The sequence below is a fragment of the Triticum dicoccoides genome, chromosome 4B (assembly GCF_002162155.2).
Source record: "Triticum dicoccoides isolate Atlit2015 ecotype Zavitan chromosome 4B, WEW_v2.0, whole genome shotgun sequence".
Classification (NCBI taxonomy): Eukaryota; Viridiplantae; Streptophyta; class Magnoliopsida; order Poales; family Poaceae; genus Triticum; species Triticum dicoccoides.
The window spans coordinates 533,194,906-533,212,400 of NC_041387.1; the positions used below are offsets into that span (position 1 = coordinate 533,194,906).

The window sequence follows — 17,495 nt, forward strand, 5'->3', positions numbered from 1 at the left end:
TTTGGTCTCAATCAATTATGTTTGCAGGTTAGGGATGGAAGAGTGCGATGGAAAAGTTTTGCGCCGGCGATGAGCTCTTGCTGGAAAAGTGCAAAGACATATGCTCATGGTTTCGAGCCAGAAAGCTCTCATGATGCACGCGTTGAAACTGATGATGGAAGCGAAGACAGGGGAGCTTGTGTTTCTGTCTACTGTTTACAAGATCCCTAGTCGGCTAAGGTGATGGAGGAGTCCTCCTCGAATTTGGCTTCTTCGTCTTGAATGACAAGTCTTCTAGATCCTTCCTTGTTGGGGACCCAGATGACGGACCGATAGTTGGGGCCGCATAATGCCTCAGGGTGCCTCGGGCCTGGCTGGTGATCCGACTTCCGGTCTCCTGAGGCACCCCTGGGCTGATCCTTGAGCTCGATTGCTTCTAGGTCGAGGTCGAATTGAGCCCGCTGTTTCTGAAAGAAGGCCGGGATCATAACCGGTTCCCGAAGCATTCTTGAAAAACAAATCTGTACCACCTTGCCCTTCGAGGCAACAAGTGACGCTTTATGTCGGGCTCTTCCGACCGTCAGGTAAATTCCGCGGTGCATGAGATTGCAAAATTTAGTTCCAATAATAGATTGGATGGTGTTCTTCTTAATTTTGTTCTGCCTTGCGCGATCTATTCTATCATGAATTATTGTAATAACATTTTAATAATTAATACTTGGGGCCATCTTTTTAAAAAGAATGTGGGTGATTAGTCGAAGATCTTAGAAATAGGGTGCCCCTATTTTCCGCCTTAACCTGCAAAGAGCTCATATTCATGGCTTAAAGCCCTTATAACGCGCGGAAGCTCGTATATGGGCTGGCACAAATATCTTCACATTTTTATTCTGAAAATAGTATTTACTTAACTAAATAAATTATTCTGAAGAAAAAGTTTCAGGATATATACTGCAAAGATAAAATAGAATGGTTCATCTATTTGAAGACATGGTTGTCGCTTGTTATATTTTTATATATGTACCAAAAACGTTGATGTACTTTAAAAATTGTTTGTGTATTTAGACAAAACAAATTTGGAAACTATAAAATAATTCATGTGTTTTTTTTATAAAATGCCAGGTTAAAAAAACATTCATGTATCATAAAAATAACTAAAAATGGGAAACATGAGGAAAACCAACTAAAAACCGATGGAGAAAAAGAAAAATCAACATGAAATTAATGGGAAAAGGAAAGAAAATCGACAAAAAACACACAATGGAAAAAATGGGCCTGACCTAGTATTACACAAGGTGCGCATTATAGCGACAAGGAGCGTGGAATAAGGCTTTCATCGGCACATACTGTAGCTCCATCCGAAGAAAGCATAAATAGGCTGACAACTAGCACGCATTAACAAGCACATTTTCCTCTTTCCTAAAAATATCAAAATTCACACATACTTTATGGAAAAAAAATTAATCATTTTAAAAGGATATTATGTGTTGCGAAATGATAAAATATACATACCAAAAAAATCTACTAAAAAGAAAAATCCATACATTATGGTAAACTGTTCATATATATGTAAAAAAGAATGATACTTACACGGAATTGTGATATAAAATAATGTTAATGTATGTGAAATAAATATATTCGTGTATCAAAAAAATGTTCTTGTATTATGAAAAAATAGGGTATTGATATAAGAAATATTCAGTTTTAATCAGGATTTTCTTTTCCGTTCTTTCCTTTTAATCCGGTTCGAATTGCTAGCTGGCATGTTTGTGCTTTACATCATTGTTCAAACAATTTGGCATCCATGTCTAATAAAATATATGTTGATTAAGTTAGCATCTTCACATGTACTCCCTCTGTCCCCAAATAGATTGCATCTGTCAAAAAGTCAACTCTCTCTATGTGTGACCAAATGTATAGAAGAAAATTTCAACGACTATAGTATTGAATAAATAGATTATGAAAATATATCTAATGGTGGATATATTGATTTGATCTGGAATCGTTTATCTTCGTATTTTTCTATATATATTTGGTCAAACTTAGGAAGCATTGACTTTTTGACTGAAGTTATACGCCATCTATTTAGGGACGGAGGTACTCTCTCCGATCCTTTTTACTTCGTGCATTGGATTTCTGTCAAGTCAAACTTTGCAAAATTTGACCAAATTTATATTTAAAAAATATCAACAACTACAATACCGAATATATATACTACGAAACTACATTTCATAGTGAATTTAAAAATATTGATTTAACATTGTGAATGTTGGTACTTTTATGTATAAGTTTGGTCAAAGTAGAGATACTTTGACTTTGGACAAAACTTATATGCAGAGGACCAGAGGGAGTAGTAACATTTATACCACCGGCCGAAGCAAAAGTAGCCACTGAGTGTAAGCTGAGCTACCATATGTGCTAAGCAATTCAAACTAATTCAAAAGTGTAAGCTGAGCTAATCTCAAACCTATGCGAACATATGTGTGTTGACACTTTGATAGAGAATATATTACTCCCTCCGGTCCTTTTTACTCTGCACATTGGATTTGCCGAAAGTCAAACTTAGCTAAGTTTGACCAAATTTATATTAGAAATTATTAGCATCTATAATATCTAATAAATATAATATGAAAATATATTCCGAGATGAATCTAATGATGTTGGTGTTGTTATGTAAATGTCAGTAATTTTTTATATAAACTTGGTCAAAGTTGGATGAGATTGACTTCAGACAAACCTAATATGCAGAGTAAAAAGGACCGGAGGGAGTACTGTGTGTCGTTTCTTATTTGTGCTTACTTTGTTTTTTGTGCTGATGCTGCTTAATTAATCCACTTCTCTGTCCTTGACACTTAGGGCAATCGACTTCATTTCATGCTGCTCTCCTAATAATGAATGCAGGGCAAGAAAGAAAATGCAGTTGGAGAAAGCAGGGGAACCTAAGTCAGGAAAACGAAGAACAGGAACCATGCGTGCATGCATGGAACGAATGTTAATCGTGAAGATATTAGTACATGGGGATGCAAGTTGGGCTGAAAATGGTGGCCGCCGGCGTAAACGCGCGGGGAAACGAAGCCGAGTTCCAAGCAAAAACGCGGGCGGCAAGGCAACGAAGCTCCACCGCAACTCGGATGGGATTCCGCCGTAACTCGGATTGAATTCCCTACGTATGCCAGCGCAGCGCGTAGGGAGTGCTCAGCTCATCTCAACTTGAATCCGAATCCCATTGCGCCTTCGCGCTCCTGTAGGTAAATAACTACGGATCCACGCGCGCATCCATGATCCATCCACACGGGAAGCTCCTCCCTCCCCCTTCTCCATCGTCGATCTCTGCTAGCCCTCTCCAGCAACCAAAGCAGTTCGTTCGTCGAGCTAGCGCCATGGCCGCCTGCAACCGCAAGCGACCTGCTGCCGTCCACGCCACGACGGCTCAACATCAACAATCGCCGACGCGCTGCAAGAGGAGCCGCGCCTTCATCGGAAGCACCGACGACTACGTGGAGGTGAACTCCCTAGGCCAAGGCGGCTTCGGCGTCGTCCTCAGGTTGCGCCACAAAGTCACCAAGAAGGACCTAGCCGTCAAGTTCCTCTCCTCGCCGGACGAAACCGAGGACGGGGCCGACGTCGAAGATCTTTATCGGGAGGCACGGTTCCTCGAGGCCTGCAAAGGAAATCCTTACGTAGTCGGCTTCGAGGGCCTGGTGCACAACCTGGACACAGGCGACGTCGGCCTCGCCATGGAGTACGTCGAGGCGTCGAGCCTCGAGTCTTTATTGCGGGGCAGGCGCGCCGGCCCGCCGCTCCCGGAATCCACGGTGCGCGACTTCATGTGGAAGCTTCTGACCGGAGCAGAAATGATGCACAACCGCCATGTCGTCCACCGCGACATCAAGCCCGGCAACATCCTCGTCGGGGAAACCAGGGAGCTTGTCAAGATCTGCGACCTCGGGCTGGCCATCTCCCTGTCCGACAAGCCACCGTACAACCAGGCCGGCACGGCGCCCTACATGGCGCCCGAGATGATCATGGGCAAGCGGGACTACGACGCGCTCGTGGACACGTGGTCCATCGGCTGCGTCTTTGCCGAACTGCTCACCGGCAAGACCTTGTTCGCGTGCGACGGGCAAGATGACGACGACGACGACAAGATAAAGGTTGACATATACCAGCTGTGGAGCATCTTCCGAGTGCTCGGGGTGCCGGACGAGAGGACGTGGCCAGGCTTCACGTCGCTGCCGCACACCACCGAGGCGCTGCGACTGCTACCGGCGGGGCACAACCATAGCCGGCTGCGGGATTTGTTCCCTGAAGAGAAGCTGTCCGAGGAAGGATTCCAGGTGTTGCAAGGGCTCCTCACGTGCAACCCCGACAAGCGACTGACGGCAGCCGCCGCGCTGAAGCACCCATGGTTTGCAGCTCCTCGTTCCACCGCCGCCGCCGCCGGTGCGAAGGTCGACGCTCTGTCGCCGGCGATGCCAGAGAAGAATGTACTCAAAATTCCACTGGACGTGTGGAACGCAGCGCAACGAGTGTAATTAAACTCTCTACTAGATGTGACTGTGCTTGGGTAAGCTATCTATGTAAATGCTAGCATAAACTTGATAAGCCATCTATGAGCTATCAAGTAGATCTTGATCACCTGATCAGCCATTAGTGTTGACAGATCCATTCGAGTGCTAGCATGCTGGCATGTTGTTTACAGATCCTCGGTTGTTATTGAATTACAATGCACAATTTGTGACTTAGTACGTAGAAATGTTCCAAGGATGAATTGATGGTTAAAATGTCCTGCTAGCTGGTGCAGATTTCACGAGCACTTATAAATTGGTACCGGTACAGCAATTGTTTCCGGCATCTTTTTTCGTATGCAAATTTCTTAACTACTATGAATAGACAGGAAAATAAAGTATCTCATGTACTCCCTCCGTCCCATATAAAAGCGTTTTTTATAGTACACCAGTGTAAAAAATGCTTTTATATCATGGGACAGAGGGAGTGTTTTTTAAAAGTTAGCTACACATGGTAATGGTAGTATGGCACCTGTCAGATCTTCAACACATGGAGCTGTGGAGGAAGTCCTGCAGGGAGAATGAACCAAATTCAAAAGCTTAGTGGACTAGCGCAATCTGATGATACACTTGCTCTGAAACAGAAACTATGGTGTGGATCAGCTCTGTGCAGGGAGAATGAACCAAATTCAAGAGCTTACAAGCCATGTTGGATTACGATAACTTTATTATAAGGCCATTGTATAGAAAGGAGTAATAGAAGATGGTATTGTTTACGACAATAGCTAAGGCCATATGAGTTGAGATGAGTTGAGTTATGACCACTTGGATTGTGTCGACTTGGCCAGTCCTATGAGTTGTGAAGCCCGGCCAAGCCGCCAACGTAGTCTTCTGCTGTCATTTATTACTTCCACTGCCGGATAGCTCTATCGTGGAGATTTACACCACATACTCTTGTAATCATGTTGTAAACTCCGTTATATTAATAAAGTCATGTCTGGAGCACTGTGCCATGAGTCTTGCGTGTGCCGGGAAGCTATCTTGGGCTGGCACGTGCCCCGTCTGAGTTAGATCAGGGTGCCACAGCCGCCTTGCCGAAGAGTGGTCGTTTGCTCGGTTCCTCTCCATGCAATGCTTGCACTCGATCTCCCCATGAAGAGACCATCATGGCCATCAACAAGATAATAACGGGTTTTATGTAGTGTGGCAAGGCCGAAGCCAATGGTGGGAACTGCTCCGTCCCTTGGGATGACGTGTGCATGCTGAAATGGGCAGGAGGCCTAGGCATTCCGAGCCTTAAATGGCTAAACATATCAATGCAGACCCGTTAGCTTGGTTGAAAAGGGTGGATCGCAAAAGACCTTTGAGAGAGTTCACCATCGCCATCCCAAAGGAATCCTAGGCGCTGTTCAGCGCTGCGACCAGGGCAACTGTTGGGAACGGGAAGGAAATACTGTTTCGGGAGGATCGATGGTTGGATGGGACACGGATTGAGGAGCTAGCCCCAGCGCTCTACGCTTGCATCTCGCAGCGAGCCAAGGCCACCCGAACGGTACACGAGGCAGTGACACAAGGAACATGGGTGGAGGATGTTAGCCCAAACATGGGTTTCCCGATGCTTACGGACTAAATGGCAGTTTGGTAATGGGTGGGAGCAGTTGATTTGGAAGGAGTCAAAGGCACCATTGCTTGGTCTTGGGAGGGGGGGTGGACAGTTCTCGGTAAGATCCACTTACGCTGCTAAGTTTGTAGAAAGAGAGGTGGTGCCAACCGCAGATTCCACGTGGAGATCAAGGGCCCCACTACAATGTCGGTTCTTCGTGTGGCTTGCAATGAGGAACATATGTTCGACCTTGGATCCCCTCGCCCTTCGAGGCTTACCACATCAGGACGCCTGCCCTTTCTGCCAGCAAGCGAAAGAAACCATCAACCACATCCTGTTGATATATGTGTTCGCCAGGACCATATGGAGGGCGTTGTGCTCGGCTCTCGGCAAACAGGAATGGACACCAATGGCACAAGACACTCTGAGGGGGCTGGTGCGTGGAAAGAACGACCGTGGCGTACAAGCCAAATGAGTTTCGGGCAATTTTCACCTAGTACTTTCGGAGCTTTGGAAGCATAGGAATGTGATCGTCTTTGACGGCGCATCTCCTTCTCTTGAGGTGGTGGCTATGAGATTAGCGACCGAAGGAAGAGCATGGCAACATGCCCATTTGATAAAAGGAGACCTCAATAACCATTTCAAAATGTTGGTAGGGTGGGCGAGGCGAGAGTGATAATCCTATGTAGATTGTCGGTAGATTGATGGGGTTGTTGTCGGTGTTGTAGTTTTACCTTGTAACATTGACGGAGGTTTGGGTTCTTTAGATTGCTGGGCTTTTGACGGGGGTTTGGGTTCTTTACCCCCCCCCCCCCTCTATAAAGTAAGATATGCACGGTTGTGTGTATTCGAGAAAAATAAAACTCAAGCCAGAATGAAAAAATATGCAGATAAAAAGAGAACTGACATGAACTATGAAGTGATACATATGGTTTACTTAAAAATTGCAACCATGCAGCTTTTGACATCTGTGTAGGACTCAAACTGGCTACTAAATTCTATCGACCATTTCTGGTTCCGAAGAAAATTGGTGCAGGAGCATACAAACTGCAGCGTCTGAAACACAACACAAATACATGAGGTGTTTCACATCAGTCAATTCAAGAAACACTTGAGAGTCCATTAGCTGTTCCTGCTACAGGTCTGTCGTTAGTGGATCCACATGGCAAATCAAGGTCGCTCCTGTGCTGGTACCTTGTCCTTCCCTCTAATTGGTAACGCAGTGGCTGGTGCAATGGTTAAGCATGCCATGAAAACAAGCAATTGGGGTTCACGTTTCTTGAATTCTTCAATCAGACAATCAATCTTGGTTCCCTCAAAATGATCCTAGTGGGCAAGGATCATCTTCAGGAACGGGCAATTGTCCGGACCTGAACTATCTGAACCTGAACATTTCTGAAGAATTCCATAGCGACCGACACTGGCCAAACCCGAGATCCATTTTGTGAACCTGAACCTGAACCTGAACATTTCTCAAGAATTGTCAGGATCACTGCTACTTGTATTAAACTCTGAATCAGGGTATCTGTGAGTGAGGAATGCCGAGATTTTGTGACCCATTTCGTGTGCTACCGATCGTTAGCCCTGTCAGCCGGCCTCGTGCCGGAGCTCCCTAGCGGCGTCGGCGGGGTCCTCGGTGCAGCGGAGGAACTTGATCGCCACGGTCTGCCCGTGGCGCGGTGGCACACCTTGACGACGACGCCGGAGCCGCCCTTGCCGATGCCGCGCGTCTCCTCGTAGTCCTCGGTGGGGGCCGCTGATCCAACCGGATGCGCCTCCTCTTGGGGCAGCCGGTCGTTTCTGGTCCTTGGCTGCTCGTAGCGTGGCCGGTTTCGTCGTGTCCAGGACGGCAGCAGGCCTCTTGCAGTTGCAGACGGCCATGGCGCTCCGCTCGATCGACGGCTTTCCGTGTGGATCGTCTCGTCAGCATATATCGAAACCGAATCAGAAACGAAGAACCTGAATTCGAGTCGGAAATCAACGAACCGTGAATCCGCCATCGGGCGGAAAACGCAGGCAGCAAGGCAAACAAGCTGTCAGCCACCGTAACTCGGACTGAACTGAATTCCATGGCGAGTCGGCGAGGCAACCTGTCGAAACAAATTGCCAACGCAGAGCACGGATCCACACGGAAGTTCCTCCCTCCCCCTTCTCCATCATCGATCTCTGCCGCCGCCCTCTCCACCAACCAAGGCAGTTCGCTCGTCCAGCGCCATGGCTGCCCGCAAGCGACCTGCTGCCGTCCTCGACGCCGGCCACGGCCACGCCACGGCTCAACATCAACGATCGCCGACGTGCTGCAAGAGGAGCCGCGTCTCCATCGGAAGCACCGACGACTACGAGAAGGTGGCCCGCCTAGGCAAAGGCAGCTTCGGCGTCGTCCTCAGGATGCGCCACCGCGTCACCAAAAAGAACGTGGCCGTCAAGTTCCTCTCCTCCCCCGACGTCGAAGATCTTGACCGCGAGGCACGATTCCTCGAGGCTTGCGACGGAAACCCTTACGTCGTCGGCTTCGAGGGCCTGGTGTGCGATCCGGCCACCGGCGACACTGCCGGCCTCGTCATGGAGTACGTCGAGGCGTCGAGCCTCCAGTCTTTACTGTGGGAGAGGCGCGGCGACCCGCCGCTCCCGGAATCCACGGTGCGCGACTTCATGTGGAAGCTCCTGACCGGTGCCGAAAAGATGCACGGGCACGACCGCCACATCGTTCACCGTGACATCAAGCCAGCCAATATCCTCGTCGGGAGAAACGGGCAGCTCGTCAAGATTTGCGACCTCGGGCTGGCCATGTCCATGTCCGACTGGCCGCCTTACAACCGGGCCGGCACGACGTCCTACATGGCGCCCGAGATGATAATGGGCAAGAAGGACTACGACGCGCAAGTGGACACGTGGTCCATCGGCTGCGTCTTTGCCGAACTGCTCACCGGCAAGACGATGTTCAAGGGCTACCTCGAAGATGACGACGAAGACAAGACAAAGAATGACATAAGGCAGCTGTGGAGCATCTTCTGTGTGCTCGGGATGCCGGACGAGAGGACGTGGCCAGGGTTCACCTCGCTGCCGCTCGCCGCCGAGGCGCTGCGACGGCTGCCGGCGGGGTGCAAGTACAGCCGGCTGCGGTATTCTTTCCCTGAAGACAAGCTATCCGAGGAAGGATTTCAGGTGTTGCAAGGGCTCCTCACATGCAACCCCGAGAAGCGACTGACGGCAGCCGCCGCGCTGAAGCACCCATGGTTCGATGCTCCTCGTTCCGCCGCCGCCGCCGCGAAGGTCGACGCTCTGTCGTTTCCCAAAAAGAAGGCACCAAGGATCAAGTTCATCCCACCGGCCATTCCCCAGAAGAATCTACTCAAAATCCCGCTCGCCGTGTGGAACGCAGCGTAACGAGTGTAATTAGACTCTCTAGATGTAACTGTGCTTGGATGAGCCATCTATGAGCCATCAAGTAGAACTTGATCGCCGGATCGCCCATTAGTGTTGGCCTGGTTTCCTGAATTCTATGTGTCATTGCGCACATGTTCAGAGAATCAGAGATGTGTAATTATAAGGTTGTGTTCAGAGATTCATTACAGTGCTGACATGTTGTTTACATGGTCACTTTGTTATTGAGTAATACTGCACAATATGTGCTGTTTTTAGAAATCATGAACTGATGATAAACATGTACAGTACAAATGTTCTAAGCAGCAGAAATCTATAGAGTGATGGACTTGTTCATGTACTTCAGTGTTGTTTCCACCATCTTTTCATATGCAAATTTCTTTACTGTGAAATAGACAGTGTATTTTCCTTTAAGTTAGCTACACACATTGTGATGGTACTTGTCAAATCTTTGACACATCGAGCTGTGGAAGAAGACCTGCAGGGAGAATGAAACAAGCCGGTGGTACCCTTGCACTAAAACTGAAACCATGGTGTGGATCTGCTCTGTTCAAGCAGCCGCCGCGCTGAAGCACCCATGGTTCGATGCTCCTCGGTCTGCCGCCGCTGCCGCCGCCGCTGCGAAGGTCGACGCTCTGCCGTTTCCGAAAAAGAAGGCACAAAGGATCAAGTTCATCCCGCCGGCCATGCCCCAGAATAATCTACTCAAAATCCCACTCGCCGTGTGGAACGCAGCGTAACAAGTGTACTTAGACTCTCTTGATGTAACTGTGTTTGGATGAGCCTTCAAGTAGAAGTTGATCGCCGGATCGGCCATTAGTGTTGGCCTGCTTTTCTGAATTCTATGTGCCATTGTGCACATGTTCAGAGAATCAGAGATGTGTGTAGTGTTGAGAGATGCATTCGGGTGCTGGCATGCTGGCATGTTGTTTACAGATCCTCAGTTGTTATTGAATTACAATGCACAATTAAAATGTCCTGCTGGTGCAGATTTTGTAAGCACTTATAAATTGGTACTGGTACAGCAATTGTTTCCAGCATCTTTTTTCGTATGCAAATTTCCTTACTACTACTTATGAAATACAGTAGACAGGAAAATAAAATATGTCTTTTCTTTTTTTGAGTTAGCTACACATCGAGCTGTGAAAGAGGTCCTGCGGGGAGAATGAACCATATTCAAGAGCTTAGTGGACCAGCGCAAACCGATGATACACTTGCACTGAAGCTGAAACTATGGTGTGGACCAACTCTGTTCAGGGTGGACGCAGTAGGCAGTCGCAGTACCGTCTCGATCGAGTAGAACAGTCCCTAGAAAGTTAGTGGAATAAGTTTCAGTAACAGTGTGACAACAATCATGATCAACAGCAACAAATAACAATAAATTTAAATAAACTTTTGGATTGTCAGTAGGAGGAAGCTAATTCTATTGATTACATGCTCTCACCCCGTGGTGATTGGAGAGTTTGTGCATAGGGTTTCAGACTTGCAGCGGCATGCATCATCATCGTGCTGCTCACCAGAGCCCTTGTCATCAGTCATCACCATCGACCGGCACATAACCATGCACTCAAGTCTCAAACTATGGTGCGGAACTGCGTATCTGCTTAGCTCAAAATAGGTGAGGTTTACATGCCCGGCTGAATTCCAAGCAAACAATGTTCCTCTGATTCGTTGATTCGTGTGACTTGGCGCAAAACGGCAGGAGAAGGACAGTATTGTATAAGAAAGTAAGTTTCAGGAACAATACAGCAAGAATCAGAGTGGCGCAGCGGAAGCGTGGTGGGCCCATAACCCACAGGTCCCAGGATCGAAACCTGGCTCTGATAAATTTTTACACTTTTTGTGTATTTTTGATAAATTTCCATTTGGACTTCCATTACTTATTGGGCCGAATCTCTGTTTATTTGATATACTTTTTTACCTTCATTCATTTGCTGCATTTTGTCAACTTCTGTGTTGGTTTTTTTTCCGTTGCTCAAGCATCGTCTAGATTTGAACTTCGGAGTTTGCAGTAGTAGCAGAGATGTCATTTTTATATGTGCTCCAGCTCCCAGTGTTGCTCCTGGACAGCAGGAGCAAAATGCAGCGCTATTCTGGGCGAGCCAACATTGGCTGCAAAGCGGGTTGCAGCCACATGCGTACAATGCAATTTACTACTGTAATCATCAACTCAACTTGAGATACCTGACACATTTTTTTCAAGAACACACAAGATGTGCGTCTTCTGTATTAAGATAGGGGGGAGAAAACAATACAAACTCCTGTACAGCTCTGTACATAACGTGCAACGCCTTTGGCGAGCACCCACCTCATATCAACATCCACGGATCCACTAGTCCTAGCTAGCAACCAAAGGGCAAATTCAGTCCTAATTCTGAGTGTCACAACCGATTCCACGGCCGCGATTCTTTTCAAATACGCGGTCGTTCCTCTCCAGCCATATCGTCCTGAAGGTGCGGCAAACCAAGGAGCTGAGCCGAGGCCACCAGTTCTTGGTTTCATCATCAGCATGCGGGGCGAATCTGTGCAGTCTCCATGGCAGCAACACAGAGAACCAGACCTGACGAGCAAAGGGGCAACCAAGAACAAGATGGTCCGCAGACTCCTCTCTTGGCAGCGGAGCACACACTCCAGGGAATGTTGCGAGTTACGCTTGGCAAGTCTATCAGCCGTCCCTAGGCGATTGTGCAACGCGAGCCAGGCAAAGATTTTGATTTCCAAGGGCGCCCATGAGGACCACAGTTCCACCATACCAGGAGAGAGTACTCATCAACTCAACTTGAGATACCTGGCACATAACAAAGAACAGTCGAGGTGGCGGCAATAAAGGGCAGGAATGTAAATGTGTCTTCTTAGTAGTAGAAGTTCGGCCAAGAGCCCTTAAAATGAAGCAGAGTACACAAAGCAAAGAACAGGCAAAAAAATAAGCAAAGCAAACAAGACTAAAATAAAACTAAAACTGAAGAAAGGACCTTTGAGCGCCAGAGCGGGGGCTAAAACAGCTAAAAACAGGACTAAACTAGAACTGGAACCTTTACTTGGCCATACCACAATACGCTTTCCACTTTGAGCGCCATGACGACGCTGCATAAACTATGGCGACTACTTAACAAACTTTGTCGGTCGTCCATGCTAATTGCACTAGATAAAACAAACCTGAGAAAGAAGAGCTATATTCGTGCATCTTCCCTGGCAGTTCATTCCTCACCTTCAGAAGCTTGTAAGATCACTCGCCGCTGATCCCAGAACAAGACTTGGCCCAAAAAATGGCAGAAGACGCAATGCTAGTGTCGACGACGTCTGCGCTCGCTAAAGAATTAGCCCGTGTGCTGACTGCGAAGGTCCACCGTGCCACAGATACAGTGAAGAGGATCACCGGATCCGGGCGATCGAACCCGGAAAAGAGGCCGGAGGATAAGTCACTCAACAGTTACGCGCTCCTTCAGGCGTACGTTTTGATGGCGGTAACAGGGTTAGGCTACCTGGCGCTCACATGGTCGACGGTAGTCCTCCTGGGTGGCTTCGTCACCTCGCTGGGGAACAAGGATTTTTGGTGCCTCACATGCATCAGCCTGGTACAGGCAGCCAGGTCAGTTCTTTACAAGCCTCGTTCTGCCTTCGTTTCCCCTGGTTTGGGCTCTGCAATCTTCATGTCCGTCCTAATGCTTTTAGAGATATGTCCATTCTCAGTTGCTTGGAATCTAGTACTCCCTCTGTAAACTAATATAAGAGCGTTTAGGTAACTAAAGTAGTGATCTAAACGCTCTTATATTAGTTTACAGAGGGAGTACCTACCACTCCCTCTGTACACAAATGTAAGACATTTTTGCAGTTTAATTTAAACTGTGAAAACGTCTTGCATTTGTTTACAGAGGGAGTATTATCTATCTATTCTATTATATACTAAATGCACAATGCAAGGAAATTGTCTTTGCCGAAACCGACTGCTACCATCACATCACAAAAATAAGAGAACTGTTGCTAGTCGGTTTTGGCAAAAACAAAAAAGAAATAAACACTGACTCACTCTAATTTATAGGAGTATTACCGACTGAGCACTGACCATGCATTTGATTGCAATGTGACACACAGGATCTTCAATGACTCAGGGGACAACTTGTTTCCAATATTTCTGACCCTAATGCAGAAGCTTGCGCGCAAAGTTTTGGCAAATCGCGTAACTGTTCTGTGGGTACAAGTTGTCTTTGTCATCACCCAAATACTATCCATGCCGGTCCTGGTTGTGGTCATAATTGCAGGGATCGTTTATGCATTTGGGCCGGTCGCCTGCATCGTGCTCTCTGTGTGGCGCCTATGGCAGCACGATTATGGCAACACTGAAGGAGATGACAACAAAGCAAACCTGGTGCCAGCACTGATCATATTCTACTGTTTGGTTATCTGCCAAGTTGTGCTCTACTACATATGGTGGTTGATTGATCGCTCAGCAATGTGGGTTGTCGTTTCATTCTGCAAAGAATGCAACTTACCAAAAGAGTGGGGAAGCATATCAGTTGTAGATTACCTCTATGATACCCGAGTGAAGTGCTGGAGGGACCCTACATTGATGGTAGGAAGCTGATCAACTATGCTGTCGATTTGGTGGACTCGGAATCGCAGAAAGACTACCTCTCAGGAGCAAGGATGCTTGACACCTTCATTAAGCTGGAGGCAGATGTAAGGTCACTGTTACTCCCCTCTAGACCCAAGATTCAGAAGCTGATCGATACACTAGGGTGGAGAAGCAGCAATAGAGAACTTAGGGAGGTGGTCGCCAGGATCGTTGCATACCTTGCTGGTGACATCCATTTGTCCCAGTTCCCTGGGGCAATACGCTGCATATCCTCCCTGCTCGATACCACCCTGCCGTATTGGAACAACCAACAAGGAGACAATCATCATTCACCTCCTAGAGAGTCAAAACAGGACACTGGTGCCGCTAGGGAAAGATTAATTTCCTTTGTCAAAGGCATAGACAAATACATAGAAAACGATTTTAGAAACCAAGTGGATAGCAACGGAGATGGCTGGAATGAGCTGATTCTGCAAGGCCTGACAATTCTCGAGAGGCTCGCCTTCTATCCACACAACTGCAGCGACATATGCAACACCCCTGATCTCCTCCCTAAGATCATGGCACCTCTATACTCCAGCACACTAATCCAAGATATCAATGTAAGTGCATGGGCCGATGTAGTGAACGGATCGCTTAAAGTGGTGCGCAGGCTCATCGGTGCGCCGGAGTGGAATGGCAAAAGGCTGACCCATGAAATCTCTTCCAGCAAGCAGGCACTGAGCAACCTGGAGAGCTTTCTTGATTAGGGAAGCAGTGTTGGCAGAGAGCTGCAGATGCGTGCCATAGAAATACTGACAGAACCGGCTTTTGATTCGTCGGCCAACCTCTGCACGGGAATAAAAGAAAATCTAATCAAGAAGCAGTTGCAGATATTCCTTACTGATGATGAAGGGGGAGAAGAAAAGCTTAGAGTTACGGCTGGGAAATCGCTGGCATTACTTTCCAGGATAAAAACTATCTCTATGTTCATAGTGATGGAACAGAATAACATTCTTGATCGTCTCAATGAAATACTTGATGCTAAGAACAACATCACTTACAGGATAGTAGCATCGGAGATATTGGAGAATTTGTGCACTCACTGTACATTGGACAAGGATTACCTGAAGGAAGCCTTGCTGCCAAAGGTAAGCTTAAAGACCCGTTCATCTGCTAATGACATTAAAAAAAATAGCCGACATGACAATAATTTTGAATATACTCTTTTAATAGTATCATTATTGTTGCAGGTCCTCACGGAAGTACTGGTCAGTAAACGAGATGAATTGCCGTGTCTTGCAAGAGTGACCGAGGCAGTAAAGGCAATTGTCGCAACCAAAAAACATGAAGAAAACCAGGCAGTTTCTGGACCGAGTGATGATGAAGAAAACCAACTGCCGTCCAAACACAGTGGCAAAATCAAGTCATCTAATCAGACAAATAAGGAATTCCAAGAAGCATTGTTATCGCTTACCTTGGTGGTGTGTGTCAGTGCAAATGACTTCAACGATGTGGCTCGAGAGATTTCCCTCCAAGAGAGTGAATTTGTGCGGAACCTCAAGGCTATAGTAGAACAAAGCTGTGAGGCTAGAGCTGATTGTCTAAGAATCGTGAAGCTTTGTGGCCAGATTGCGATATTAATGCTGCAGCGCAGCCATGTCACCGCGGACTTGGAGGAATGCGTGAAGTCCTTATGTAAGGCCTCAAAGATCATGTCTAACCTTGAAAGTTGCATGCTCTTTGCTGGAACTGATTGCGGAGTGAAGAAGACTGCTAGGCCTCTCCTCTCCGACATTGCCAAAAAAGCGAGCCAGTTGGTTGGTAATTAGAATGTAACCGCTTTCTATCTTTATGTTGTACTATGTATCAGGAACAAAAATCATGTCCTGGCCTACTATATTCATCACATTTCATTACAAAGAAACTAGTTATCGACCCGTGCATTTGCACAGTCTAGTCACTTTTTAAACAGTTAATGATTAAAGTATTAATAGCATTTATTACATAAGAATATTCACTGATTGAAGTTTCGTGTAAATTAAGAAATTAATGTTACTACTGAAAGATGTGTTGTAGTTGCAAAATAGCACAATGTTAATGACCGGTTTGGTCTATACCCGAAAGAGGCCCACCGGGCATTAGTATTAGGGGCTTGACCCACAAGTTATCTTAGGCAAGTTATTTTAGGCAAGTTATCTTAGGCTAAAGTTATAAATACTAGTTGTAAGACATCGTTTGAGATCAAGGAATAAAGATATTTCTATCCTATTGCCCGGCTCCAGAGGAGCCGGAAACCCTAGCCGCCTCCTGCCCTAACCGCCGCCGCCCTTCTCCTCCTTCGCGACGGCGCCGACGCGCCGGAGCTCGCGAGCTCGCCCCCGACCACCGCTGTTCTACCCGTATAACCTACGGAGTAGAGCCGGTAGGAACCCTAGTCCTACCAATTTGGTATCAGGTACCCGGGTTTCGACCATGTCTTCGCCACCTCCAATTCCGCCACCGCCGCCACCACCACCGCTGCCCGTCAACTCCACCACCGTCGCTGCCGCCAACTCCTCCACCGCCGCCGCTTCCGCGCCGGGCGTCACGGCCTCGCTCTCGGCGGGCGCCACGGCGTCGCTCTCGGCGCCGACCCTCCCGGCACCGCGCCGGGCCACGGGCGGCCACCGGCCCCCGTCCAACATACGCCGTCGCCGTCACCTCCCCCGCAGCCGCAGCAGTTCACACAGGAGGCAATGGCCGGCGTCCTCAACGACCTCGTCGCCGCGGTCCAGGGCATCCGCCTCTACCTGGCAAGTCCGTACGGGCCGCCTCCACCACTCCATCCAGCCATGGCCGCGGGTCCGCAGGCGCTGCCGTGGTACTCGGTACCGGGGGCCATCACCGGAGGCTACCCGGCGCTCCCTGCCCCGCGGCCGCACCGCCGCCTTGGCCACAGTGGCCGCCGCCGCTCGCGACGGCAACCGCGCCACTCGCCGCCACCACGGGGCCGCAGTGGCCCACCTGGACCGCGCCGGCCACGCCGTCTCCCGCCGTGCCGTCCCTTCCAGCGGCCACGGAGCAGGGCCCTCCACCGCCCCATCCCAGCCCTAACCTGGGTCGGTCGTCGCCGAGCGGGCTTCCGATCCAGGAGGTCCGCTTTCCGTCGTCACCATCGCCACTCCCCGACTGGCTTCACGGGCCGCCATCAGCCTACCCGGAGGCCCGTCCGCCGTCCGGTTTCCCGTTGCAGCCCGAGGCGTCGGGCACCACCGGGAACTACGCCGGGCCTTCCACCATGGACCGCGCACCATCATCCGCCCTACGCACCGCCGAGGCAGTGGGCCAGGGCGCGCCACACTGGCAGCCGCCCCGGTTCGCCAAGATCGACTTCGCCACATACGACGGCTCCGACGACCCGCTTAACTGGCTCAACCAGTGTGACCAGTTCTTCCGCGGACAGCGCACACCCGCGTCGGAGCGCACTTGG

At 48.6% G+C, this 17,495-nt stretch overlaps 2 protein-coding genes and 1 long non-coding RNA gene across 3 annotated transcripts; 2 read left to right on the forward strand and 1 right to left on the reverse strand.

Annotated features, from left to right (window-relative positions):
- Nucleotides 1-3,356: 3,356 nt before the first annotated feature.
- Nucleotides 3,357-4,567, forward strand: LOC119293836 (putative cyclin-dependent kinase F-2). The gene is made up of 3 exons (XM_037572187.1): nucleotides 3,357-3,685; nucleotides 3,836-4,492; nucleotides 4,546-4,567. Exons 1-3 carry the CDS (start codon nucleotides 3,357-3,359, stop codon nucleotides 4,565-4,567), a joined length of 1,008 nt encoding a protein of 335 aa, XP_037428084.1.
- Nucleotides 4,568-8,301: 3,734 nt separating this feature from the next.
- LOC119293837 (putative cyclin-dependent kinase F-2) lies at nucleotides 8,302-9,474 on the forward strand. Its single transcript, XM_037572188.1, has one exon. It carries the CDS (start codon nucleotides 8,302-8,304, stop codon nucleotides 9,472-9,474), a length of 1,173 nt encoding a protein of 390 aa, XP_037428085.1.
- Nucleotides 9,475-11,699: 2,225 nt separating this feature from the next.
- On the reverse strand, nucleotides 11,700-16,501 carry LOC119291307. The gene is made up of 3 exons (XR_005142334.1): nucleotides 14,263-16,501; nucleotides 13,997-14,136; nucleotides 11,700-12,259 (listed from the first exon to the last, which is right to left on the reverse strand). It is a non-coding gene; the product is annotated as an uncharacterized LOC119291307 (long non-coding RNA).
- Nucleotides 16,502-17,495: the final 994 nt, after the last annotated feature.